The sequence below is a fragment of the Lissotriton vulgaris genome, chromosome 5, assembly GCF_964263255.1.
Source record: "Lissotriton vulgaris chromosome 5, aLisVul1.2, whole genome shotgun sequence".
Classification (NCBI taxonomy): Eukaryota; Metazoa; Chordata; class Amphibia; order Caudata; family Salamandridae; genus Lissotriton; species Lissotriton vulgaris.
Genome location: NC_141693.1, coordinates 62,232,727 through 62,259,306, shown reverse-complemented (window position 1 = coordinate 62,259,306; position 26,580 = coordinate 62,232,727). Strand labels below are relative to the sequence as shown.

Below are 26,580 nucleotides of genomic sequence, written 5' to 3'. Positions count from 1 at the left end.
AGGGCAGTCCTTCGAGCCGCAGGGCAGTCCTTCCAGCAGCGGGGCAGTCCTCCCAGCAGCAGGGCAGTCCTCCCAGCAGCAGGGCAGTCCTTCCAGCAGCGGGGCAGTCCTTCCAGCAGCAGGGCAGTCCGTCCAGCAGCAGGACAGTCTTCCGGCCGCAAGGCAGTCCTCCCAGCAGCAGGGCAGTCCTCCCAGCAGCAGGGCAGTCCTTCCAGCAGCAGGCCATTCCTTCCAGCAGCAGGGCACCTTCCTTCCAGCAGCAGGGCACCTTCCTTCCAGCAGCAGGGCAGTCCTTACAGCAGCGGGGCAGTCCTTCCTGCAGCAGGGCAGTCCTTCCAGCAGCGGGGCAGTCCTTCCAGCAGCAGGGCAGTCCTTCCAGCTGCAGGGCAGTCCTTCCAGCTGCAGGGCAGTCCTTCCAGCTGCAGGGCAGTCCTTCCAGCTGCAGGGCAGTCCTTCCAGCAGGGTAGGGCAGTCCTTCCAGCAGCGGGGCAGTCCTTCCAGCTGCAGGGCAGTCCTTCCAGCAGCAGGGCACCTTCCTTCCAGCAGCAGGGCACCTTCCTTCCAGCAGCAGGGCACCTTCCTTCCAGCAGCGGGGTAGTCCTTTCAGCAGCAGGGCAGTCCTCCCAGCAGCAGGGCAGTCATCCCAGCAGCAGGGCAGTCCTCCCAGCAGCAGGGCAGTCCTTCCAGCAGCAGGGCAGTCCTTCCAGCAGCAGGGCAGTCCGTCCAGCAGCAGGACAGTCCTTCCAGCCGCAGGGCAGTCCTTCCAGCAGCGGGGCAGTCCTCCCAGCAGCAGGGCAGTCCTCCCAGCAGCAGGGCAGTCCTTCCAGCAGCGGGGCAGTCCTTCCAGCAGCAGGGCAGTCCGTCCAGCAGCAGGACAGTCTTCCGGCCGCAGGGCAGTCCTCCCAGCAGCAGGGCAGTCCTCCCAGCAGCAGGGCAGTCCTTCCAGCAGCAGGCCATTCCTTCCAGAAGCAGGGCACGTTCCTTCCAGCAGCAGGGCACCTTCCTTCCAGCAGCGGGGCAGTCCTTACAGCAGCGGGGCAGTCCTTCCTGCAGCAGGGCAGTCCTTCCAGCAGCGGGGCAGTCCTTCCTGCAGCAGGGCAGTCCTTCCAGCTGCAGGGCAGTCCTTCCAGCTGCAGGGCAGTCCTTCCAGCTGCAGGGCAGTCCTTCCAGCTGCAGGGCAGTCCTTCCAGCAGGGTAGGGCAGTCCTTCCAGCAGCGGGGCAGTCCTTCCAGCTGCAGGGCAGTCCTTCCAGCTGCAGGGCAGTCCTTCCAGCAGCAGGGCACCTTCCTTCCAGCAGCAGGGCACCTTCCTTCCAGCAGCGGGGTAGTCCTTTCAGCAGCAGGGCAGTCCTCCTAGCAGCAGGGCAGTCCTCCCAGCAGCAGGGCAGTCCTTCCAGCAGCAGGGTAGTCCGTCCAGCAGCAGGACAGTCCTTCCAGCCGCGGGGCAGTCCTTCCAGCAGCGAGGCAGTCCTTCCAGCAGCGGGGCAGTCCTCCCAGCAGCAGGGCAGTCCTCCCAGCAGCAGGGCAGTCCTTCCAGCAGCAGGGTAGTCCGTCCAGCAGCAGGACAGTCCTTCCAGCCGCGGGGCAGTCCTTCCAGCAGCGGGGCAGTCCTTCATGCAGCAGGGCAGTCCTTCCAGCTGCAGGGCAGTCCTTCCAGCTGCAGGGCAGTCCTTCCAGCAGGGTAGGGCAGTCCTTCCAGCAGCGGGGCAGTCCTTCCAGCAGCAGGGCACCTTCCTTCCAGCAGCAGGGCACCTTCCTTCCAGCAGCAGGGCACCTTCCTTCCAGCAGCGGGGCAGTCCTTCCAGCAGCGGGGCAGTCCTTCCAGCAGGGTAGGGCAGTCCCTCCAGCAGCGGGGCAGTCCTTCCAGCAGCAGGGCACCTTCCTTCCAGCAGCAGGGCACCTTCCTTCCAGCAGCAGGGCAGTCCTTCCAGCAGCGGGGCAGTCCTTCCTGCAGCAGGGAAGTCCTTCCAGCAGCGGGGCAGTCCTTCCAGCAGCGGGGCAGTCCTTCCAGCAGCAGGGCAGTCCTCCCAGCAGCAGGGCAGTCCTTCCAGCAGGAGGGCAGTCCTTCCAGCAGCAGGGCAGTCCGTCCAGCAGCAGGACAGTCCTTCCAGCCGCAGGGCAGTCCTTCCAGCAGCCGGGCAGTCCTTCCAGCACCATTTAAAAGGATTCTAAATTGAAAGTCATTTGAATGTAAACACTATTTTTCTATTTGTTTCAAACTGAAGTTTTCTCTTATTAAGTTTAATAAGATAACCCAGTGTTAGCCTATGGGAAAGATAGGCCTATGCAGTGAAAAACGACTTTTGGAGTTTTTCACTGCTTGGAAAACACACATGTCCTACTTTATAAATACAATGCATCCTGCCCTTGTAGGTATTAAAAAGTAAGTTTGAGGCCTGATGCAAGGTTTATTTTTCCAGGTTGAAATGTCAGTTTGAAGCACAGTGGCAAGCCTGAGCCATGTTTTAAAAGGCTACTTTAGTGAGTGGCATAACAAGTGCTTCTGCCCACTAGTAGCATTTAATTTACAGGCCCTGGGTAGAGGTAGTACCAGTTACTAGGAACTTGCAAGTAAAGTAAATATACCAATCGGGTGTAAACCAATGCCAACATGTTTTTAAGGGAGAATCAGTGGGAGCTGGGAGGCTTTGACTGCAGAATCCATGGAGATAAAGCGCAATGGATTGCACCCCACATTTGACCCATTAAAGTTAATCTGATGGATGCATTTTATGTGTAAATAACCCCAGCCTGGGATTGAATAAAGGGCTTTGAATGCGCATCCTCGTGCACCTTAGGACTTCCAGTGCACAGTGGGTTCTTATGTAACACGTCATAACAACAAAAGATGTCTGTGGGTCAAAGGAAACAAGGGTTCAAATGCTTTGTACAAATTTGTGGCACATCTAAAAGTGACAAAGAAGAAGTGATAGTGCAAGTGTGTGACAAAAAGCACTAAATTCCTTGAGTTGGGAAAAAGTACCCATCAGTTCCCACTCGGTACCGCCCTAGTTATCATTTGGGCCCTCCGTAACCCAGGAGAGAGTGCTGTCCGTCACTAGATGTTGCTGTAACGGACAATCAACTCAGGATGAATATGTGTTTTTGGCGGTGATACCGAAAATAATGTCAGTGCAAAAAGGGGTAACTGAATTGCAGTGCAAGACTGTATGGTGAAAAATTGTGAGATATTATAAAATTGGATAGAAATGAGTAGAAGTTAGCAAGTTTAATGGTTCCTCTCAGTTCTCCCAACATTAAAAACAATATAGTGCGCCAACAGATTTAACAGAATATCTGTTTGCAGAAGGGGTCAATATGTTTCAGCATATGTGGCAAAGAGATCCACCACTGCTTAATTCAGGACCAGTATGTTAAAGCTACTGCAATAATAACAGAAATGATATCACCTGTATGTTTCAGGTCATATTCAATGTCCTCCAATACTCTGAGGAAAACGTTGCGCCCAAGCAGGAAACACAGAGAACCACAAGGGAAGGGAAAAATACAAACATTACTATGTTGTCAAACCACATAATACAATTAGTACAATATGCCACATGAGTATGGTGAAGTATCCCATTACCCAGGTTGAAAAAATCGCTTACCTAGTAGGTAGGAGAAAAATGCATCACCCCACCTGGCTGCAGCACCGGCGAGTGGAGCACCGCTCTAGTTAAAAGACAAAACAGGACAAACACATTCACATTCACAAACTTACTGGTATAGAGAAGATAAGGGGATGATTTTTCTGAGTGGTATTGGCGCTTTACAAAGTATCAGCAAATCGGTATTTGAGTCACTATTTTAGTTGTTGGGTGCCTAGGTATGGGTCATCATCCTTGCCCACGAATGATCAATGGATCCAAAATGTATATTCAGTCCTATCACACCAACTTTGAGTATTCACAAGAACAAAATGTCACAATTAAATTCACAAAGTCAAATCAGATTGAGATTATATATATGGTTCATTTAATCCTTAAGGCTTTCTCCAAGTCCAGCCAGAGGTTGTAACTGTCTCACCTCTTGCTAGACTGTCAAATAGCTCTGCCGCCTCTTTACCTCTATCCATTTTGTGTTATTCAGTATATCCTAATGCCTTTGTAGGTAAAGAGGCGGCAGAGCTATTTGACCGCCTTAAGGATTAAATGAACCATATATATAATCTCAATCTGATTGAGTGATGAACCAGGCCCAGCAGTGGGTACTGGGCCCAAACAAGACACTCAAAAACTTTCAAAGGCTCAGGTCGAGGCATCGCCAAAAGGTCTTAGCCAAGATCATGTCAAACATTCTATAGCCCCGCATCTCGGCCCGGCTAAGAATATCTCACACGAAAAAAGCGAAACCGAAAGCTATCAAGCCAAAATCGAAACCGAAACTGCTAAAGACAGCTTTCGGATCGACAAGTGCGAAAACATCGGATTTGACGTCGACGAAAAGTGTTGATGACCCTGCGGGGTCCACCACAAAGGGTGTCGAGCCGAAGATTGGTGCGCTAAAGTCCATCGCTAAAGCCAAGAACGTCGAACCGACGAGGTCGGCGTCGATAGACAGCAACACAAACAAAGGACTCGAGTCTAGGACGGTCCTCGAACCGAGGCACTGAGTCGAAAAACAACAGGTGGTCAAAGCCCTTGAGCCGAAATCCAAAGGGGCCTCGAAGGAGCAAGTCGAATCAAAGAAAAGGAGCGCGCCTCCATCGCAACAAGTGCCGAAGTCGACGCAAGGCCTGAAGCACGACAACAAGGCGAAATCCGTCGGCCCCCTCTCAACACCGGCCTCCAAGCCACCGATAAAATTTGGACTGCCCCCGACAGCGCGGCCTAAAATGGTCGATCCGAAAACAGGGATCGAATCAACCAGAACCGTGTCACTTGGAAAAAGGACTCATCCTCTAGAAGAGGACGTTCTGTACCAGGAGCCATCCTATAATGATCAGTCAAAGCTCCATATCGACGCCGACACCGGCAGACTTTCTGTTTATCAAAGAAAGATCAGGTCTGAAAAACCTCTGGAATCATATAAAATTCCCCTAAAAAAGAAAAAAGATTCTTCAACATCGCCTGCCCATTTCGAACGGGTGAGGTACCATGGCCAGGACACTTCGGCATACTCACCCACACGCTCTAATGAGGATATGGGGTATGACTATGGGGAACAATATACTTACCCTGCGGACAATGATCAAGATGACCATACTCAAACCTGGACAGACCCTGTCGACCAGGGGAAGTCACAAACGATCCCTGATACTCCATCTTATCCTGTAAAAACTTCGCCAACAGAGGATACAACAGCGTTTAACGCATTAATAGAGAGGGCAGCCCATAATCATGATGTGGACATGCATGCTGACCCAATTGGGGAGGATTTCTTGTTTGACACTTTCTCCACTTCTGAAAGATCAGTTAAAACATTACCAATGTTAAAGGGTGTCCTCAAACACGCCGGAGACATCTTTAAGGAAACCACAAGAGCAAGGGTTGTTAACCCTAGAATTGAAAGAAAATACAGACCGGCGCCTGTGGACCCTACATACATTAAGGGACAGCTGCCGTTGGACTCTTTGCTGGTCTCCAATGCTCGTAAACGTGCCAACTCCCAAGCTACTGGTGATGCTCCTCCTCCAGACAAAGAGTCTAAAGTATTAGAAGCTTCTGGGAAGAGGGTGGCTGCTCAAGCAGCTAACATCTGGAGAATTTCAAACACACAGGCCCTATTAGCCAGATACGATAGGGCACATTATGACACTCTAGAGCAACTGCTACAACATTTGCCTGATGCCTACAAGGAAGGTGCAGAAACACTCATACAAGAGGGGAACTAATATCCAACGCTTCCATTAAATGTGCGTTGGACGTGGCAGACACTGCAGCCAGGGCCATCAACACAAGTGTTATGCTCAGAAGGCATGCTTGGTTGCGCATCTCGGGTTTCAAACCAGAGATTCAAACCACATTGCTAAATCAGCCTGTAAACCCTGATTTTTTATTTGGTCCTGATGTGGGCACAATCTTGGAGAAGATTAAAAAAGACACAGAGACAGCCAAATCTATGGGGGCCTTGCAGTCACAGCAATTCAGGGGAGGTTCCTTTCGTGGCTCCAATAACAGAGGAGCTACAAGAGGCCAGGCATCCCAGCAGACTCAATACAATAAAGGGAACACGCAAACCACCTATAATAAGACTAACAGAGGTGGATACCGTGGCAACAGCAGTAAAGGCAGAGGACGAGGAAATAACAACTCCAGATCCTCCGCCAATACTAAACAGTGACGCCTTGTCGCTGCCCCCAGACCATGTAACACCAGTCGAGGGCAGATTGCAACAGTTCCTGCCAGTCTGGGAAAGCCTTACCACAGACAGGTGGGTGAGACAGCTTACTCAGTACGGTTATTGTCTAGAGCTAACATCCACTCCACCCAATATACCCCCCAAAAACCGTCCTATGTCCGCAGAGCACATAGACTTATTGCAGCAAGAAGTTCTCAGTATGCTGCAAAAAGGGGCCATAGAAATCATCCCTATACAAGAACAAGGTACAGGGGTGTACTCTCTGTACTTTTTAATCCCCAAAAAGGACGGGTCTCTCAGGCCAATACTAGACCTCAGGCCCCTAAACCAATACATCTTATCAGAACATTTTCACATGCTCACTTTACAGCAAGTTCTACCACTACACAGTTAGGGAGACTTGCGTATTTCCACATACCAATACATCAGCACACAGGAAGTATCTCAGGTTTACCATCCAAAATCAGCACTACCAGTTCAAGGTACTGCCTTTTGGGGTGACAACAGCCCCCAGGGTGTTTACCAAGTGCCTAGCGACAGTAGCTGTGCACCTACGGAGGAACCATATTCACGTCTACCCCTATCTGGATGACTGGCTTATCCAAGCAAAGTCAGCCCAGCAATGTGCCAGCCACATGTCAGCCTCAGCCGCACTTAATGCCCTGCATTGGCTCCCAATCCACAAACACATCCTTTTCAAAATACTGGTCATCACTTTCAGAGCATTTCACTCACAAGGGCCAAAGTACCTGTCAAGGGGCTTCAAACGCTATCTACCAGCACGGAGCCTTAGGTCCGCTAACCAAAACCTATTGGTGACCCCCAAATTTAGGCTAGCTACCAAAGGGGGAAAGTCCCTTGTTGTCCTGGGCGCTAAGGCATGGAATAAACTGCCATTCCAGCTTTGGCAACTCCCCACAGAAATCCAGTTTAGGAAAGAACTCAAAACCTGGATCTTCGCCCTTACTGATACTGCCTGTAGAGACTTAGTTTAAAGTGTATAGGACCCTCCAAACTTTGTCAGTCAGCTGGCCTATCTCCATCTGGCTGGGGTACTTGGCGCCAAGATGCTCCCCGGAGTGGTAGTCGCGCTTTATAAATATACTTTTACATTACATTTACATTACATGTCCCACACTACTCACCTCCTACACAACCTCGGTTTCTCATTGAACTACCAAAAGTCTCATCTTCAACCCGCCCACGTACAACAGTACCTGGGAGCAACAATAGACACTCCGGCAGCAAAGGCGCAGCCAAACTCAGCAAGAATCAACAGCATTCAATTACTGATTCAGAAATTCAGACCCCAACACTTGCTCACAGCAAGGGTGTTTATGCAGTTAATAGGCATGATGGCCTCCTGCATCTTCATAGTCCCTCACGCGAGACTACACATGCGTCTGCTTCGGGAGTGCTTAGCACGGCAGTGGAACCAGTCTCAAGGACAATTGAAAGACCTAGTGTTGGTGACCGGTCGCGCATACAGCTCTCTGCATTGGTGGAACCCACAAAACCTTTGCAGGGGACGACCGTTCCAAGAGCCTGTGCCACAATTAGTGCTGACGACGGACGCATCTCTCCTGGGATGGGGAGCGCATGTCCTCCATTACACAGTGCAGGGCCTATGGACGACACAGCAAAAGAGGATGCACATCAACCTGCTAGAACTGATGGCAATCTTTATGGCAATGAAGGCGTTCAAGGTACATTTGTGCAACAAAGTCGTGTTGATCCGGACGGACAACATGACTGCCATATACTACATACAAAAGCAGGGAGGGACACACTCTCCACAGTTGTCACATCTAGCGCAAAGCATGTGGAAGTAGGCCATTCAGAGGAACATATTCGTCATGGCGGAACACCTCCCGGGCTGGGACAACCAGATGGCGGACCTGCTCAGCAGACACAGCCACCAAATGCACGAGTGGGAGATACATCCCTCGGTGCTGATACCGTACTTCCAGCGGTGGGGTCACCCAGAAATAGACCTGTTCGCCACAAGGGAAAACGCAAAATGCCAAAGCTTCGCCGCCAGGTTTCCACATCCGCAGTCTCAGGGCAATGCGATATGGATGAACTGGTCAGGCAAGTTTGCGCACGCTTTTCCCCCGGCCCCGCTCATACCGCTAGTGGCACGCAAACTGAGACAACACTCACTGACACTGATCCTAGTTGCTCCAACATGGGCGCGGCAACCATGGTACACCACGTTCCTAGAACTTTCTGTGGTTCCTCATCAAAGGCTGAGATTAACACCCAGTCTTTTAACGCAGAGCCATAGCGGCATTCAGCACCCAGATCCGCAACAGTTGAACCTTGCGGTCTGGCTCCTGAGGTCATAGAGTTTGGTTACCTAAACTTGCCTCCCGATTGTATGAATATTATCAAAGAGGCAAGGAGACCTACAACCAGAGCATGCTATGCGGCAAAGTGGAAACGATTTGTCATCTATTGTACCAATAATGATCAAAATCCGCTAGATACATCTACTCAAAACATCATATGTTACCTCTTACATTTACACAGATGCAATCTGGCTTACAGTTCCATCCGTATACATTCAGCTGCGGTGGCAGCTTATCTTCAGAACAGGCAGCACCTTTCACTCTTCAGATTACCTGCTATTAAAGCTTTCCTAGAGGGACTCAAACGCATCATTCCTCCAGGACACCCGCCTTCACCTCTCTGGAACCTCAATGTGGTTCTAACTAGACTAATGGGACCACCATTTGAACCTCTACACTCCTGTGAGATACAATTCCTAACGTGGAAAGTGGCTATTCTAGTGGCGATCACGTCACTCAGAAGAGTTAGTGAGCTGCAAGCCCTGACTATTCAGGAGCCATTCATACAGATTCACGCAAATAGGGTAGGGCTGCAAACTAACCCTAAATTTATGCCAAAGGTGGTGTCCCAGTTTCACATCAATCAAGCTATAGAACTGCCAGTATTCTTCCCTAATCCTGATTCTGTGGCAGAACAGGACAAAAAATTTTCAGAAAGACTAAGCAACTGTTTGTTGCCTTTTCACCACAGCACAAAGGCAACCCCATTTCTAAATCGGGTATAGCCAGATGGATTGTTAAGTGCATACAAATCTGTTATCAAAAAGCTAAACTCACATTAACAGTTCCCTCAAGAGCGCATTCAACACGCAAGTTAGGGGCATCCATGGCTTTCCTAGGAAACATTCCTCTAGAAGACATATGTAAGGCAGCCACGTGGACTACCATACATACATTTACCGAACACTACTGTGTAGATGTACACTCCAAACAGCAGGCAGCTGTCGGGCAGGCTGTACTCAAAACTCTTTTTTTAAACTGCTGCAGCTGGCACGGGCAACCGCCGCTAGGAGGAGACTGCTATACATTCTATGCACAAGATGTGAATTCAGCAGCCCACATGCCTCGAACGGAATATGCTACTTACCAGTATGCATCTGTTCTTGGCATGTAGGGCTGCTGATATTCACATCGCCCTCCCTCCTCCCCGGTGCCCATCGCAGCTGTTGCATTCAGAATTACTCTCTGGCATGGACATCACTTACTGTATCATACTCCATCCCTGCCACAATGGCGAAAAACAATCTGGGGATGGAGGCGATGCCCATGCGCACTGTAGTCCAGGGGAGGAGCCACCTATCTCGTGATACTTCGAAGACTCTTCCAGGACAACAATGTGCAATCATACGGACCCAACACTAGGCAGCGATCTATGCACAAGATGTGAATATCAGCAGCCCTACATGCCAAGAACAGATGCATACTGGTAAGTAGCACATTCCTTCCTTTGACCCACAGACATCTTTTGTTGTTATGACGTATTATTGGGGCACGTGTCTGTATGTAAAGGTAAAGGTAAAGGTAAGAATACTTGTAAAGCGCACTGTTACTCCATCTCGTAGTGTCCTGGCGCTGTATACCGCTGGGGAACCCGCCCTGTCCTTTCCCTGTGAGATGGTCCCTCCTGGGCACCTCCAAGGTGAAGCCAGGCATCCCCGGCGTTGATGGGGCCGTTGTGGAGATTAAGCAAGTTATTGCCCAGAGTTGCAGAGTGGGACCCATGGTTAGCGTAGGCACCTCGGCGAGAATTATCGAGTCCGCGGACATTGACCCAAGACCCCGCCGCGTCGGGAATTGAACATTGGTCCCGGGCCGATCTCTGCTTCAGGGTCTGCCGCTCTAACCATTGAGCCACACTTCTCCACACGTAGGTCGTTATTCCTGCCCTTGGATTCTCGTTAAAACCTTTGTTTCTTGTTCTTATTTAGCACACCTCATTCTACACAACTATATACACAAATGAGGAGTCCAGACGGTAATATTTTATATCAATAATAAAATGAATTTCCATGCTGATCCTATGGATCGCCCATAGAAGAAATGCACAGATAGATCCTATAGATGCCACAGACAGGTTCAGCCAGAGATAAAGGAAGAATCCTAAGAAGTAACCGTGCCTCGAGGTCACAGCGTATAGTGACATGAATTCTCCTCTCTACAGAGATAGTATGGTACGCTAATCCCATTAAAAGTTCTAGATCAGGAAATATGGGGTTTACCGTGGCAGTGATTGTGTGTTTATTAGCCCATGGTTCTAGAGCGGCGATGAAGGGGTTTAAAGTTATAGGTATTGCGTGCTAATCCCTTCAAGGTTCTAGAGCAGTGATGATGGTGATTACAGCTGCAGGGATTGTGTGCCTGTCTCCCTCTGTTGTGAGGGTATGTGGGCAGAGATCTGTGGGCAGGGTTCAGTGGGTAGAGATCTGCTAAGGGCAGAGATCTGTGGGCAGAGATCTCCCAAAGTACTGCAGCTTTTGAATATTCCTTATTGCTGGTAATAAAATTGAGGTTACCCACTTTGATGGTGAGCAGCGTAACAACCCGAGAAGGATGAAAGGGTGAGTTTGCCTTGCTGGAACCATAGTTGTGTCTTACAGGTCAGACAGTTGCCAGCAGTGAGCACTTACCTCACTGAACCCTCTTGTAAACTTGAATATGTTTTTAGAGGGACTTGTGCTCTAAAGTTCTAGAGCAGCGATGATGGAGTTTGCAGTAACAGATGTTGTGTCATAATCCGTCCAAGGTTGTAGAGGAATGGCTTACATTTTTGTCCTCAAATCACCATCCAGCTAAGTGAGCTGTGAGCCTAGACGCCTCCCCCCGGAGTGACTAGCGTGCATGCATGCTGAATATTTCGTATAGTTTTGCCCTTTTTAAGAAAGGAGAACTGCCCATTTCTCAGCAAGATAGAGGTGCAATCATAGGATGTTACAATTTACTTTGCCATATCACAAAGCAACACCATATTTTCTCTTCTGAGGCCAACTTGCACTCCAAGTCCAGTCTACTGACATCTCTTACAGATCTGAGCCTTTCTGATACCTTTGGCGGGTTGGGGGTAATCCATTTCTTACAGATTTCCTTTCTTGCTATAAATATCAGCAAACATATCAGCAAGGCAAATTTCACAAAACATCACAATTTAAACCAGCCGCCCCCGTTCTTGAGATATACAGAACCCAGGCAAGGTCAGCAGCTATGTATGGTGCAGAACTTTGGGGGCATAAGAATGCACTGAGTCTACTAAAGGTTGAGCAGGCCTTTATGAGAAATCTGGTGAGTTTACCCAAAAGCACCCCTCTCATACCACTGCGACTAGACTTGGGCCTTGAGTCCATTAAAGAACTGATATCCGCACGACCCCTGCTCTTCTGGAGAAGGCTCTGGTCCATACCGGAGCTTGTCGATTACAGAGCGGAATTTGCTGCAGTTTTGGGGCGGATAAAGAACAAAAATATTCCCTGGTTACTTCACATCAAGGCCCTTTCCTACCAAATTGGCTTGCCTCAACAGTGGGAGTCTCCTGAGGAGAGTTGCCCGAGGTTGCAGAGGTCTGAGCTGTTGGCCTCTCTTAGACATTATAGTTTTAAAGTGTTACACTCTTCGACAACTCTGGGTAAGCTGTCCACTGAATTCCTGCAAGTGAAAATTGCACCCATGAGGTAGGAATTTTTAGATTTAGTGCAGCCTCCCCTTGCAAGGAAATTGTACACCCAACTAAGACATGGCTGCCTGCCCATTGGGGCACTGACTTCAAAATGGGCTGATTCAGAGGAGGGAACCTGCCCAGCTTGCAACAACAGTACAGAAGATATTGCGCATGTTCTGTTCTTCTGCCCGGCGTATACTAAAATACGGAAATGCTGGTTGACACCGCTGTGCAGAAACTTGGGACTTAAACAATGCGCACAGGCTTGTAGAGTTTTAACATAGTACACCTCCCCTCCTATTGTTTTTTCGGTTTCCAGCTTCCTACATGGTATGTGGCGCAGAAGGACTACTTTTGTTATAAGGAACTAACTGGGGTACCAGTCCTCTTTTTGATAACTTACTGTTTAATAACTTTTTAAACTGTTTTATTATTGGATTTTATCATTGTGACTGTTTGTATTTTATTCGCACTTTTATGGTCAACGACCAAAATAAAGTTATCAAAAAAAGTTTTAATGGATAATCCAGGTGGGCCTCGACCTTGCATGGACACAATGAGGTCAGTGGGTAACGTGTCCAGATGTCTGGCATGAGGAGCACCTGATTGCTGTGTTCTGATTGGCCATATGTTCCTAACTAATGTGGCATCTGAATTTTTGGTGTTTTAGGAGCACGCATACCCCCTCCAGCCATGCGTGCTTTATTGGGTCCAATCTCTGGCCATGCGTGCTTTACTTGGGCCTATCCCCCTTGACCATTGTAGTGTCGCTGCTCTTATCTGTGGGATTGATCTAACGTTTAATGTCCATGCATTTGTCTGCCGGCTGCTTGCCACCCCACCTGTAACCTGTCAATCAATAACCTCAGGCCTAGGTCTCAGTACTTGCTTGACTACATATTTGCGAGTCAGGTTGATGTGGAGTTCACAACGGGCAAAATCGGTAAAAATTACGCAATTTCGTTGGCATAAATGAATGTATTGTTTCTCATATCAGCATTGATTTCTTTCCATATTCACAATGGCATACCTTAGTTAGGGTTACGTCTGGTATTTCCTCCAAACTCTGAGTTACCTTGATTCCTAGATACCTAACATGGGTTCCAGTTTGAAGCCATACCTTCTCTTTAGCCCATGTCATAATCTCTGTCTTTCCTTTATAGATTAAATACCCTGAAAGACCCCCAAATCTCTGGCATGCATCTCAAGCTTAGGAACAGAGAGCTCTCGGTATGATGTATACAGAACTATGTCCTCAGCATACAGCGCTATTTTGGTTGGTAACCCTGCAGCTTCAAAAGGAAGAATGGTCTTATCCCGCTGATCATCTGGGGAAAGGGCTCAATGTATACTCAGAGCAGAATTGACAACACAGGACACCCCTGCCTAGTTTCCCTGGATATCTGAAAAGAAGCTGTAAATTCGCCATAAACCAAAATCTTGGCTGCCGGCACCTTATTTTACATTTGAACAACTCCAGTAACATTGCTGCTGAGACCATAATTCTGCAATACCTCCCAAAGATAGACCCAAATAACCCTATCAAATGCTTTAGTAGCATCAATTCTTACAATTGTAAACAGGAGATTAAATGCCTCGGCCGTATCATTTGCAGCGATAATGCGATGGGATAATCCATACAGCTGTCTGTCAGGCACAAACCCCTTTTGATCGAAATGGTTTGAAGGATATCTGACAACCTCTTAGCCAAGATTCCTGTGATCATTTTGTAATCACAGTTCTACCACGATATAGGTATATAGGAATCTGCTAACCTAGCATCTTTACCCCGCTTATGGATCATAACTACAGTTGCCTCATACTAGGAAGGTGGAATTTAACAGCTCTCCAGAGAGATCTCATTAAAACAAGACACCCAGAAAGGGACCAACGAGTTTAACAATTTTTTTTATAGTATTTCGATGGGATCCCGTCTGGTCCAGCTGCTTTCCCTTTACTGAGCCTCCTAACCTGTTCCCTTCTCCCTCTGTGATCCCCTCTGGGCCAGCTGCTTTCCCTTTACTGAGCCTCCTAACCTGTTCCCTTCTCCCTCTGTGATCCCCTCTGGGCCTGCTGCTTTCCCATTACTGAGCCTCCTAACCTGTTCCCTTATCTCTCCCTCTGTTTTCCCGTCTGCTGCTTTCCCATTACTGAGCCTCCTAAACTGTCCCCTTATCTCTCCCTCTGTGATCCCCCCCGGGGCCTGCTGCTGTCCCTTTACTATCCCTCCTAACCTGTTCCCTTATCTCTCCCTCTGCGATCCTTGCCCTAAGCTCTTAAATCTGCTGTTCCGTAAGATGAGGGATATCTTTGTTTTGCTACCAATCTTTCATTACTAAGGGGTATGGGTTCAAATCTGCCATATATATCCCACTAAGACAACCCAAGATCTTGGTTGTAGAGGATGGTGACAATGTTTACACTGGCAGGGGTTGGGTGTGGCAGTGTTGTGTTGTGGGTACTGGCAGGAATGCACGTGGACCTCAGTTAAGAAGGTATTTATTAAGTATATACACAAGACTCCACCAGGAGCAGATGTAACCTGTTAGTCAGCCCCCCTCAGTATGAACAGTAACTCACACTAAGCACTGGTCCGCAGGCGCTGCTCTTAGTACTGAATATTATTTCAAATATAAGTCTTTTGTGATGCTCATACTCTGTTCCTGTAGCGGTCATTGCTGTTTAGTAAAAAGATGTTGTGTGTGTTTTTACAGGTGTAAAAATGTGAAGATTCAGAGCCCAGTGATGGCGGTGAAGAGTTATAAAGGTAAATATCATTGGGACGATTAGCTCTGTATGTTACTGTTCATGAAAAGCGTGTGGTATGGCATGGTATGGTTTTGTGGTATGGTATAGAATGTTATGTTCGTTTGGTATGGTATAGTGTGTATGGGATGGTATTGTATGGCTTGGAACGTTATGATTGGATGGGAGGGTGTGGTGTGCTATGGGTTGGGATCATGGTACAATATGGTATGAAGGGATGGTTTGATTTGGAATGGGATGTTGTTAAATTTTAATTTGCTTTCAATTGGATGGCCTGGCATGGATTGGTGTGGTATGCTATGGAATGGTATGGCGTGGAATGTTCAGGTGGTATGGTATGGGGTAGGAAGGGATTAGATGCGATTGGATGGTATGGTATGGAACTTTATGGAATGGTAGGTTATGGGATGTTATAGTGGTATGGTATGGAACGTTATGATGGGATGGGATGGTGTGATGTGCCATGGGGCAGGATTATAGTATAATATGGGATGCCATGGAATTACACCTCAAAATTTGGAATTTACTGCGTAACACATTCTGTGTTCCAGAGTTCTAGCTCCAACAGTGACCTAACACATGCTTCTGCACTGACCCAGCGCATGCACCTACACTGACCTAGCGCATGCACCTACACTGACCTAGCGCATGCACCTACACTGAACTAGCGCATACACCTACACTGACCTAGCGCATGCACCTACACTGTCCCAGCGGATGCACCTACACTGACCTAGCGCACACACCTACACTGACCTAGCACATATACCTACACTGACGTAGAGCATCCACCTATAATGCAGTGTAGTATGTGACTAGTACGGTTTACCTTGGAGTAGATATGTTGCTCTGTAACCTTACCTAGATTGAAGAAAAGCCACCTATCTGTCATGAATTGTGTGCATATAAGCCTGGAAATACTTTGAGTTCCTCTCATTTTTAGGTTTCAACTGGTCGAAAGCTGCGCACTGCGCAGCTTTTCGGCGCAGCCGAAATCTTATGTCTACAGTATGTGGCTTGGGAATCCGCCCTCTGTTCCATTGGCTAGCTCCATAAATGGGGGCTAGCCATTGGAACAGAGTTCTGTCCATCAACTGCGGAGCAGATTCGGGGTCGTTCCCGAGAATTTTAGGCTATCTGCTCACGTCATGCGGCTGGGGGCGTGTTTTTTTTTTTCTTCTTCAAAGCTTTGTTTTGCCATTTCGGATGTGTCCTTTGCAGGGGTGGGTTGCACGATGTCCCGCTGTCCGTTCCCGTCTCTGCCTCTCTAAACCTGTTCCTCAAACTCTCTCCCTAGTTGCATATGGGGTCACACAAGGAAGAGATACGGACTGGTAGAGGTGTTGCGGAGCTATGGGCTCCATCTTTGTCATCTCCGGTACCTTTTCTTTAATTAGTGACATTTTATATAGCGCGACCTTTGGCCGAGGGTGCCAGAGCGCTTTACATAAGAGTTTGTTACAAAACATAAGGTTTTAGGATTAGACATGTTACTTAAAGGTACAAACTGCATTAGGAATTGTAAAAGAAATGTTGCGGAGCTCTGGGCTCCATCTTCGGCATCTCCGGTTTATGTTCGTTTACTCAATGCAATTTATGTAACGCGGATTTTACCCGAAGGTTTCGGAGCGCTTTACATAAGAGACTGTTGCACAGGATTGCAGGCGTAGAAGTTGTAGAGTCGCACAAGGAGGAGATACAGGCAGAGAGAGGTGTGCGGAACTCTGGGTGTTTTCGGTCACGGTTAATGATTCTGCAGTGGGGGGAAGGCTCGCTCACAGAGTAAGTCACTGCCATTTATGTCTATCTAGCGGGCCGAATGATTATTTGTGTGTGGTTGGCTTGTGGGTTTAAAGCTGGCTTTGCATGGCGCGAAGGTTGCCAGTTCGGTTCCCCCTACGGGCATCAGAGATGATTGAAATAGATGCGCTCATGGTGGTGGTTACAATCAGAGTTATAAATTGCAAATGTACGAGTTGTGAAGTCACACAGGGCGGAGATGCAGACAGAGAGAGGTGTTGCGGAGCTCTGGGCTCCATCTTTGGCCTCTCCGGTTCATTTTCATTTACTTGATGCAATTTAGTATAGCGCGAACTTTGCCCAAAGGTGTCGGAGCGCTTTACATGGGAGCCCTCTTGCAAAGCATAGGAACTTAGGAGTTCTGACACTGTTTACTTTGTAAATAGGCTTTTCGCCTGTCATTCTTTTACTGCATGTGTGTTAAGAGACAGGCACAGGTCCCGGATAAAGTATCCAGGTGGGTTCGTGCACTGTAGCAATGAAGGAACGACATCAAGAGAAGCTGTGTATCTAAGGCACTAAATCGAAGGGTGAGGCGGCTGTAGCCCGATTCTGTGCTAGCCTGCATGTCACGCATTCGGTTTCGGGTGCATTACATCTGTAGGACAGTAGCAGCTGAGATGAGGTAAGGACGGGCTCATGGCAGCCTTTTGGGATATCTGTATGGTTGTAAACCCCGCTGCATTTCACACAGTGCTACTGTCCTATAATCAATGGGGAACTCGATAGTGCTGTGTGGTGTAGAGTGAGTGCAGCGTGAGTGCAGAGTGACAGTGAGTGCAGCGTGAGTGCAGAGTGACAGTGAGTGCAGAGTGAGTGCAGTGACAGTGAGTGCAGAGTGACAGTGAGTGCAGAGTGACTGGGTGCAGAGTGACTGGGTGCAGAGTGAGTGCAGAGTGACAGTGAGTGCAGAGTGACAGTGAGTGCAGAGTGACAGTGAGTACAGAGTGACAGTGAGTGCAGAGTGAGTGCAGAGACAGTGAGTGCAGAGTGAGTGCAGAGTGACAGTGAGTGCAGAGTGACAGTGAGTGCAGAGTGACAGTGAGTGCAGAGTGACAGTGAGTGCAGAGTGAGTGCAGAGTGACAGTGAGTGCAGAGTGAGTGCAGAGTGCCAGTGAGTGCAGAGTGAGTGCAGAGTGCCAGTAAGTGCAGAGTGCCAGTAAGTGCAGAGTGCCAGTGAGTGCAGAGTGAGTGCAGAGTGACAGTGAGTGCAGAGTGAGAGTGAGTGCAGAGTGAGAGTGAGTGCAGAGTGAGAGTGAGTGCAGAGTGAGTGTGAGTGCAGAGTGAGTGCAGAGTGACAGTGAGTGCAGAGTGAGTGCAGAGTGACAGTGAGTGCAGAGTGAGTGCAGAGTGCCAGTAAGTGCAGAGTGCCAGTAAGTGCAGAGTGCCAGTAAGTGCAGAGTGCCAGTGAGTGCAGACTGAGTGCAGAGTGACAGTGAGTGCAGACTGAGTGCAGAGTGAGAGTGAGTGCAGAGTGAGAGTGAGTGCAGAGTGAGAGTGAGTGCAGAGTGAGTGTGAGTGCAGAGTGAGTGTGAGTGCAGAGTGAGAGTGAGTGCAGAGTGAGTGTGAGTGCAGAGTGAGTGCAGACTGACAGTGAGTGCAGAGTGAGTGCAGAGTGAGTGCAGAGTGACAGTGAGTGCAGACTAGGTGCAGAGTGACAGTGAGTGCAGACTGAGTGCAGAGTGACAGTGAGTGCAGAGTGAGGGCAGAGTGACAGTGAGTGCAGAGTGAGTGCAGAGTGACAGTGAGTGCAGAGTGAGTGCAGACTGACAGTGAGTGCAGAGGGAGTGCAGAGTGAGTGCAGAAACAGTGAGTGCAGACTGAGTGCAGAGTGACAGTGAGTGCAGTCTGAGTGCAGAGTGACAGTGAGTGCAGACTGAGTGCAGACTGACAGTGAGTGCAGACTAGGCGCAGAGTGACAATGAGTGCAGACTGAGTGCAGAGTGACAGTGAGTGCAGAGAGGGCAGAGTGACAGTGAGTGCAGAGAGAGTGCAGAGTGAGTGCAGAAACAGTGAGTGCAGACTGAGTGCAGAGTGACAGTGAATGCAGACTGACAGTGAGTGCAGAGAGAGTGCAGATTGAGTGCAGAAACAGTGAGTGCAGAGTGACAGTGAGTGCAGACTGAGTGCAGAGTGACAGTGAGTGCAGGCTGAGTGCAGGGACAGTGAGTGCAGACTGAGTGCAGAGTGACAGTGAGTGCAGACTGAGCACAGAGTGACAATGAGTGCAGACTGAGTACAGAGTGACAGTGAGTGCAGAGTGACAGTGCACTCACTGTCACTCTGCACTCACTCTGCACTCACTGTCACTCTGCACTCACTGTCACTCTGCACTCACTCTCACTCTGCACTCACTCTCACTCTGCACTCAGTCTGCACTCACTGTCAGTCTGCACTCACTCTGCACTCACTGTCACTCTGCACTCACTGTCACTCTGCACTCACTGTCTCTGCACTCACTCTGCACTCACTGTCTCTGCACTCACTCTGCACTCACTGCCACTCTGCACTCACTCTGTACTCAGAGTGAGTGCAGAGACAATGAGTGCAGAGTGAGTACAGAGACAGTGAGTGCAGAGTGACAGTGAGTGCAGAGTGAGTGCAGACTGACAGTGAGTGCAGACTGAGTGCAGAGTGAGAGTGAGTGCAGAGTGAGCGCAGAGTGACAGTGAGTGCAGTGAGTGCAGAGTGAGTGCAGAGTGACAGTGAGTGCAGAGTGAGTGCAGAGACAGTGAATGCAGAGACAGTGAATGCAGAGTGAGTGCAGAGTGACAGTGAGTGCAGACTGAGTGCAGTGTGACAGTGAGTGCAGACTGAGTGCAGAGTGACAGTGAGTGCAGACTGAGTGCAGAGTGACAGTGAGTGCACTGGCCGCTTTGTAGAAGGCCGAGATAACATTTTTGTTCTGCTGGCATAATCTGACATACTTTTGATAAACTCATGTTGCACCTGTTATGACATTTCCGAAGTTATGCAATTACGCCACATTGCTCAATATGCCCCTTGATTTTACCTAAAATTTGTAGTAAGGTCCCTAGATGAATATTTATCCCTTGGTATAATGTATACTTTGAGTTTCTTACCCCAAACATAGGCCTTTATAGTAGAAGACATGGCATGATTTATGTGCCTTATTTATAGGTTTTGGTGCATTGATGCATTGATGTTATTGCGTTTATGTATAATGTTTAGAGTTCAGAAATCGAACTAGTGTTTTAATAATGCCAATATAGATTTATTTTTTTTGTAAGTGTGCAGCATGATTCGGTTTTAGTTTTCCTATTATTATTTGCATGCAACAAATTATTTAGGAGTTTGTTGAGCATAATTGTGTTTTGGCCCTGCACGACGTTCACTCTTGCCTTTTTTTAAGCTTTCTGAAGCTATTTGCATTGTAAATGACAATGCCATTTATTTATTTATTTTCAAAACAAACACATAAATAAAAATTTTGTCATTTACAATGCCAATAGCTCAAACTTTTCAAAAGGCGAAACCATTGCATTGTAAATGCTTGTTATTTCTTGGTATTGTATGACATTGGGAGCATTTTTATTGTTAATTTGCCAAATCGTTTTAAAATACTGCCACAATTGATGTAAAACTCATAGGCGCTTACCTGCACTTAAAATTGACTAACATTTTGCCACTTTGGCGGGAACAGAAAATCGCCATCCCTCCCCAGCGCCATTTTGGGTGTAGGGACCCGTGTTTTGGGGCACTTCCGGGGTTGAGCACTAGTTTTTTGGCCACCAGCACTTGCCTGCCTATTTAGAACAGGCAATGCAAGCGCGCAGCACACGTGCGCAGCGGGCGCGCCGGAGGCGCACCAGAGGCAAGCCCGGCCGCGCCCCGGCCGCGCACAGTGCAAGCTATGCTGTCCGCAATAGCCAAAGTCAGGGCAGGATAAAGTATTCCCGGGAACAACTTTTGAAGCTGGGCAAGAGAGGTGAGGGGGGGACTTGTCCACTGCCTGTAGCTTCGGGTTACTGTAAAAGCTCTCTGAATTGTGGGATGATTAATTGTAGATCCCTGATAAAACACTATCAGGAGGTATCTGATGCATTAGAAAATATGAACCTGGAAGTCCTCTTCTTAACAGAGACCTGGACCAGCACTGACTCACTGGTTCAAATGGGCCTCGCATATCCGGATGGATACAGAATCTTCCATAAACCAAGAACCGCTGGGAGAGGAGGGGGAGTTGGGGTGATTTTTTGGGAAACATGGGATTTTTCACCCCTACAAGTAGACGACGTCAGTGGAATTGAACTATTAGGTTTTTCACTCCAAGAGGACAAGGGCAGGCTACTCACAGGGGTGGTCTGCTATAGACTCCCAAGCGCAGATACCCAGTTCCAAGCATTTTTTAACTCCATCACAGACTTGAGCTTAACCCACTCGAGAATGATTTTCATAAAGGATTTTAATTTATGGGATAACGGTAGTTTAGACCTCCATCTGAGAGACTTAAAGCACACTTGTGAGAACTTTGACTTACATCAGATGGTACAAGAACCAATGCATTCAGGAGGTCATGTTTTGGATCTTCTGTTTGCGAATCAGGCAGAAACCGAAGTGTTCAGTATATTGCCCCAAAGCTGGACTGATCACTCTTTAATTGAATTCTGCATTACGCTACCTAATTTAGAGGTTAATAATAATCAGTCTATGACTTATCGTAAGGGAAGAGAATGGGCTAAGTTTGTAAAAAATAGGGCACTACGGACCTTCCCTGATCAGAATCTCTATAATACTCGTGTCTCTGTCGGGGAAAACAATTAAACCTACTGTAAATATATAGTTGGAACCCTTGATTTACTAGCTCCGGTAAAACGTCTTAAAAACAGGAAAAAAATGTCTGCCCCCTGGTATAATGATGAGCTAAAACAACTACGGACAGTACGCAAAAAGGCCAAAAGAAAATGGAGGAGGGCCTATTTAGAATCAGACAAAAAAAGACCTGAGATTAGCACAGACTCAGTATAAGGAGTCCATTGCCAAGGCCAAAGCAGATTATTATGCTAAGTCTATCCTGCAAGCTCCAAATAGCACTAAAGCGCTTTTTAATATCTTTAGGAGTTTATCTAATCCCGCCTGCACGAGCAATAAGGTGGGCGCGACACAGAAACTTTGTGACGAGATTGCCGTTTTCTTCAGAGAAAAAATAAATACAATTGTTGGAGAACTACGTCCGAGCAGCAGGGAGGTTCCAGCTCGGAAGTCTAATACAGGACCTCAGGTAGATGCCTTTATGGAAATCTTTCCAGTCCTAACGGAGGATTCTTTTAACCAGCTTGCCCAGAGTGTTTCCTCGGGTTCCCCGTTAGATCCCCTTCCACATAAAATCTGGAAAACATTTGGACAAGAAATCTTCCCATGGCTATGGAAGATCTGTTGTCAGTCGCTGGAGGAAGGAGAGGTACCTGAGGTATGGAAGCAAGCAGTGGTGACCCCACTGTTAAAAAACGCATCTCAGGATCCCACTAATCCAGCAAATTTTAGACCGATTTCCCTCCTGCCATACCCGATCAAAATTAGAGAAGTCAGTTAGCAGAATTCTATCATGCTATCTTGAGGAAAATTCTTTGCTGGACAGGGACCAATTTGGCTTCCGCCCGGGACACGGCTCTGAGACTGCTTTGGTAACCGTAATGAATAATCTGTGAATGCGTGCTGACAATGGGAACTCCTCTGTCCTAGTGTTATTGGACATGTCAGCCGCATTCGACACTGTGAGCCATAGAGTGCTAGTGGAGAGACTGGAAAGCATAGGGGTTAAGGGATCTGCATTGCAGTGGCTAATTTCCTACTTGTGAGGAAGACAACAGGTAGTGCCTTTGACTCCATTCATCTCGGGCAAGGCCCCAGTATCGCATGGGGTACCACAGGGCTCTGCAATTAGCCCAATTCTTTTTAACCTCTACCTGCGCCCCCTATTTCCTATTATTAAATCCTATGGGGTAGACCTGATCAACTATGCAGATGACACCCAACTGGTGTTCTCCCTGGAGGGAAAACATGCAGTATCTATGGATACCTTCCAGGAATGCATGCACCAGACTGCTGGTTGGCTCAGGGAGAATTCCCTACAGTTTAATGTGGGAAAAACAGAGGTGGTGTACTGTCCTGCCTCTAGAATATCCTGACACCTACTAGTGGAGTTTAAACTTACTCCTGAGGATGAACCCTTGACTCCGGCCAAAGTGGTGCGTAATCTAGGTGTTATGGTGGACAACAATCTCCAAATGGAATCACAGGCAAATAAAACTGCCAGTGTCTGCCTGTCCCTGTTGCGCATGCTGCGGGAGGTTCTTCCACTACTTCCAAAAGATACTCGATCTCTTGTTGTGAGAAGTATAATTCTGAGTAGACTGGACTACTGCAACTCCCTGTACTTGGGAGCACCACAATACATTGTGCAGGGGTTGCAGAGAGTCCAGTCCATGGCAGCAAAACTGGTGCTGAACAGACAGCGTGGGTCATCGACGACGGTGGCCCGGAGAGATCTTCACTGGCTGCCTATCAAGGAGAGAGTCCGTTTTAAATCTCTTTGTACTGTTTACAGAGCTGCATATGGCCAGGGCCCAGTCCCCTTGCAGGAGCTATCTACCTGGTATAATCCTTGGAGACAGCTCCGCTCCTCAACTGCAATTCTGATTACAACCTCTAGATTTAAGACATCTCGGATGGGGGCAGAGCATTTAGCGTGGCTGCTTCACGCCTATGGAATGAGTTGCCACAGAACCTTAGACAGGCTAATTCTTTGACCTGCTTTCGAGTGATTTGAAAACCTGTCTATTTCCAAGGGAGGGTTCGTAGTCTCTTTCACTGACAAATCTGACTCTGCTGTGGTGGTTATTCATCTTTCTAAGCGGCAGGATACCCGTAGGGTGGCAGTTATGCGAGATATAAGTTCCAAATTCAATTCAATTCAAATGTACTGTACTGACTTCTGCAGTTTACCTTCTAGTAGCTCTGTCACTCTGTACCATCTACTACAGTGTCACTGATAATGCACTGTGTACCATATAATGCAGAGTACTGAGTAGTACTCCATACCTTGGAGTAGCTATGTCACTCTGTGCCATCTAATGCAGTGTTCTGACTAGTCCTGTATATCTTGAAGTAGCTCTATTAATCTGTGCCATGTAATACAGTGCCTGGTACTGTATACCTTTGAGTAGCTCTGTGACTCTGTAAATATATGCAGTGCACCCAGTAGTACTGTATATCGCTGTCACTCTGTGCTGTCTAATGCACTTTACTGACTTGTACTGTATTCATTCTAATAGCTCTCTTCCTCTGTACCATGTAATATAGAGTACTGACTTGTACAGTACACTTCTTGTATATGTTACTCTGTGCCATCTAATGCAGGGTATTGAATAATACTGTATACCTTCTAGTAGCTCTGTCACTCTATACTATCAACTGCAGTGTGTCTTTGAGTAGCTCTGTCATTCTGTACCTCTGTCGTTCTGTAATATGTGCTGCAGTGTTCAGTCTAATGTGGTGTAATGTAGTATGCTGTATGGTGCAGTGTACTTAGTATTACAGTGAGCACAGTGTCTATGTGTAGCATGGTGCGTGGTGCAGTGCAGTGTGTAGTTGAATGTCCTGTCTGTAGAGCTGTTTGGTGTAGTGTGCATCGTAAATGAATGTGTGCTTTAGTGTAGTGAGCGGTCTAGTGCCGCGCTCTCTAGTGCTGCACGCTGTAGTGAGCATTCTAGTGCCGTTCTCTCTCTAGCACATGGTGCTCCTTCCAGATGTGGTGTAAATTAATCATATGTAAAAGAGAAGCAGTAATTACAGCCTTAATTTGTGTCATTAAATCTCTAATTCTGAATCTCTTCTCTGCAGTGATGGTGACTCTGGATCCTGACACAGCTCATCCTGGGCTCCTCCTGTCTGACGGGGAGAGACGTGTGAGAAACACAGGCACAGTAAAGACTCTGCCGGACACTCCCAAGAGATTCACCCGCTGGCCCTGTGTGCTGGGGAGCGAGGGGTTCACCTCAGGCAGACATTACTGGGAGGTGCAACCGCTGCAGGAGGAGGGATGGTGGAATGTGGGGGTCGCAGCAGAGCCTGTGAACAGGAAAGGAGGAAACACATGGTCACCCGAGGGGGAAGTCTGGGCTGTGTCAGGGTGTAATAATCAGTACAAGGCTCTCACCTACCCTCCAACCTCTCTGTCCCCGTGTGAGAAGCCCCTGAAGCTGGGGGTGTATCTGGACTACGAGGGGGGGCGGCTGTCCCTGTACAATGCTGACTCCTTGGAGCTTCTCTACTCCTTCCCGCAGGCCCCCTTCACACAGAGGCTCTTCCCGTACTTCTTTCTCTGGAGAGGAGCGGAGCTGAGGCTGGTGTGAGAGCTGCAGGGAGCTTCAGACCCTCATCCTTCCCTCACCCCCCTACAGGGGAGGAGCGGAGCTGAGGCTGGTGTGAGAGCTGCAGGGAGCTTCAGCCCCTCATCTTTGCCCCCGCGTGTTACAAGTGAACAGAACTCTGCAGCTGTGTCCTAATGTTACAGCATTATAGAAATTATTTTACTTACTTTCTGTCTGAATGTGCCCGAAATGTGCATTCATGTATTCAAATGGTTATCACTACTCCTGTATCCTGGTTCCTTATGAGGAATGTTCTTTAGTGACAGTATGATGCATAATGGTTTAATTCTTGATGTTGTTCTATAATAAGAATATTACTCATAAGTAACACTGCCTTTTCACTTATATACAGTATATTAAAGATTAAACTGCAGTTAAACATGTGCCTTTCCTCAGGCTGAAACATTTCCATGATAATAATATGTAAAAAACTAAACTGTCAAGCCAAACGTGCCCTTGAAATGTGCAACTAATGAGGGCAGCAACGTGACACGTGCAAACCGCTTCCTACAGCACACGTGTAATTTAGAGTCTGAGCAGAGTGCTAAAACTATTTAAATCGACCTCGCTCTTCGACACATGCGTCGCTTTCCATGAAAGCTCAACACTCACCTGACTTCAACGTCGCGCTCCAGAGAAGACTCCTGTCGCGAAGATTTCTGTTCCGGTGCTCCCATACCTGTGTTCCTCTGCAATATCTTGCGGCCCAGTGCTCTCTTCATTCCGGTGCTGCAACTCGATCCTCAACATCCTGAAAGAAAAGAAAAGACGAGCAATTCAAGGCCAAGCTGGTAACATTTGTAAAACTATCTCTGAGCCCTTCAATATCGCGGTAAGAGTTTATTACCGATTCCTTTACAAACACTTGTATTCAAGGAATATTTCATGACTAAGGGCCATATGTAGGTAGCCCAATACCGGTCGGTAATGGCCGCAATTACCGATTTTTGGCCGTTATCGACCGGTATTTGGCATATGTGATGTAGGTGGCTGGATTTAAGTAATTACCGAATGCTTAATGTAGGAGGCACTCAAGGGAGTGCATTTTTGCATTCAGGATTCAATACCGAATACCTTTGAAAAAGCAATGTTTTGCTTTTTTCTCAGTGCCATGTGGCAGACATACATGCCCTTAGGGCATGTATGTGTGCCACATGTGCACACATTCACGATTCAGGGGTGCAACAGGGTGTCAATGTGACACCCTGCACCCTTGAATATGTGCCCCCTATTACCCCCTATTAGCGATTCGGTATTTACCGAATTGGAAATAGTGAATGGCTTCCCATTCATTCCTATGGGCCTCCAGGCCCATAGGAATG

General features: G+C 47.9%; 1 protein-coding gene across 1 annotated transcript in view; it reads left to right on the top strand.

Annotated features, from left to right (window-relative positions):
* The window catches only part of LOC147710169 (E3 ubiquitin-protein ligase TRIM39-like), a 208,491-nt gene extending 182,858 nt beyond the window's left edge, over nucleotides 1-25,633 (top strand). The window contains exons 5-6 of the mRNA XM_086920860.1: nucleotides 15,014-15,066; nucleotides 24,729-25,633. Of these exons, the coding sequence (XP_086776986.1) occupies nucleotides 15,014-15,066; nucleotides 24,729-25,240 (565 nt within the window). The 3' untranslated portion in view covers nucleotides 25,241-25,633. The remainder of the gene's footprint in view (nucleotides 1-15,013; nucleotides 15,067-24,728) is intronic.
* Nucleotides 25,634-26,580: the final 947 nt, after the last annotated feature.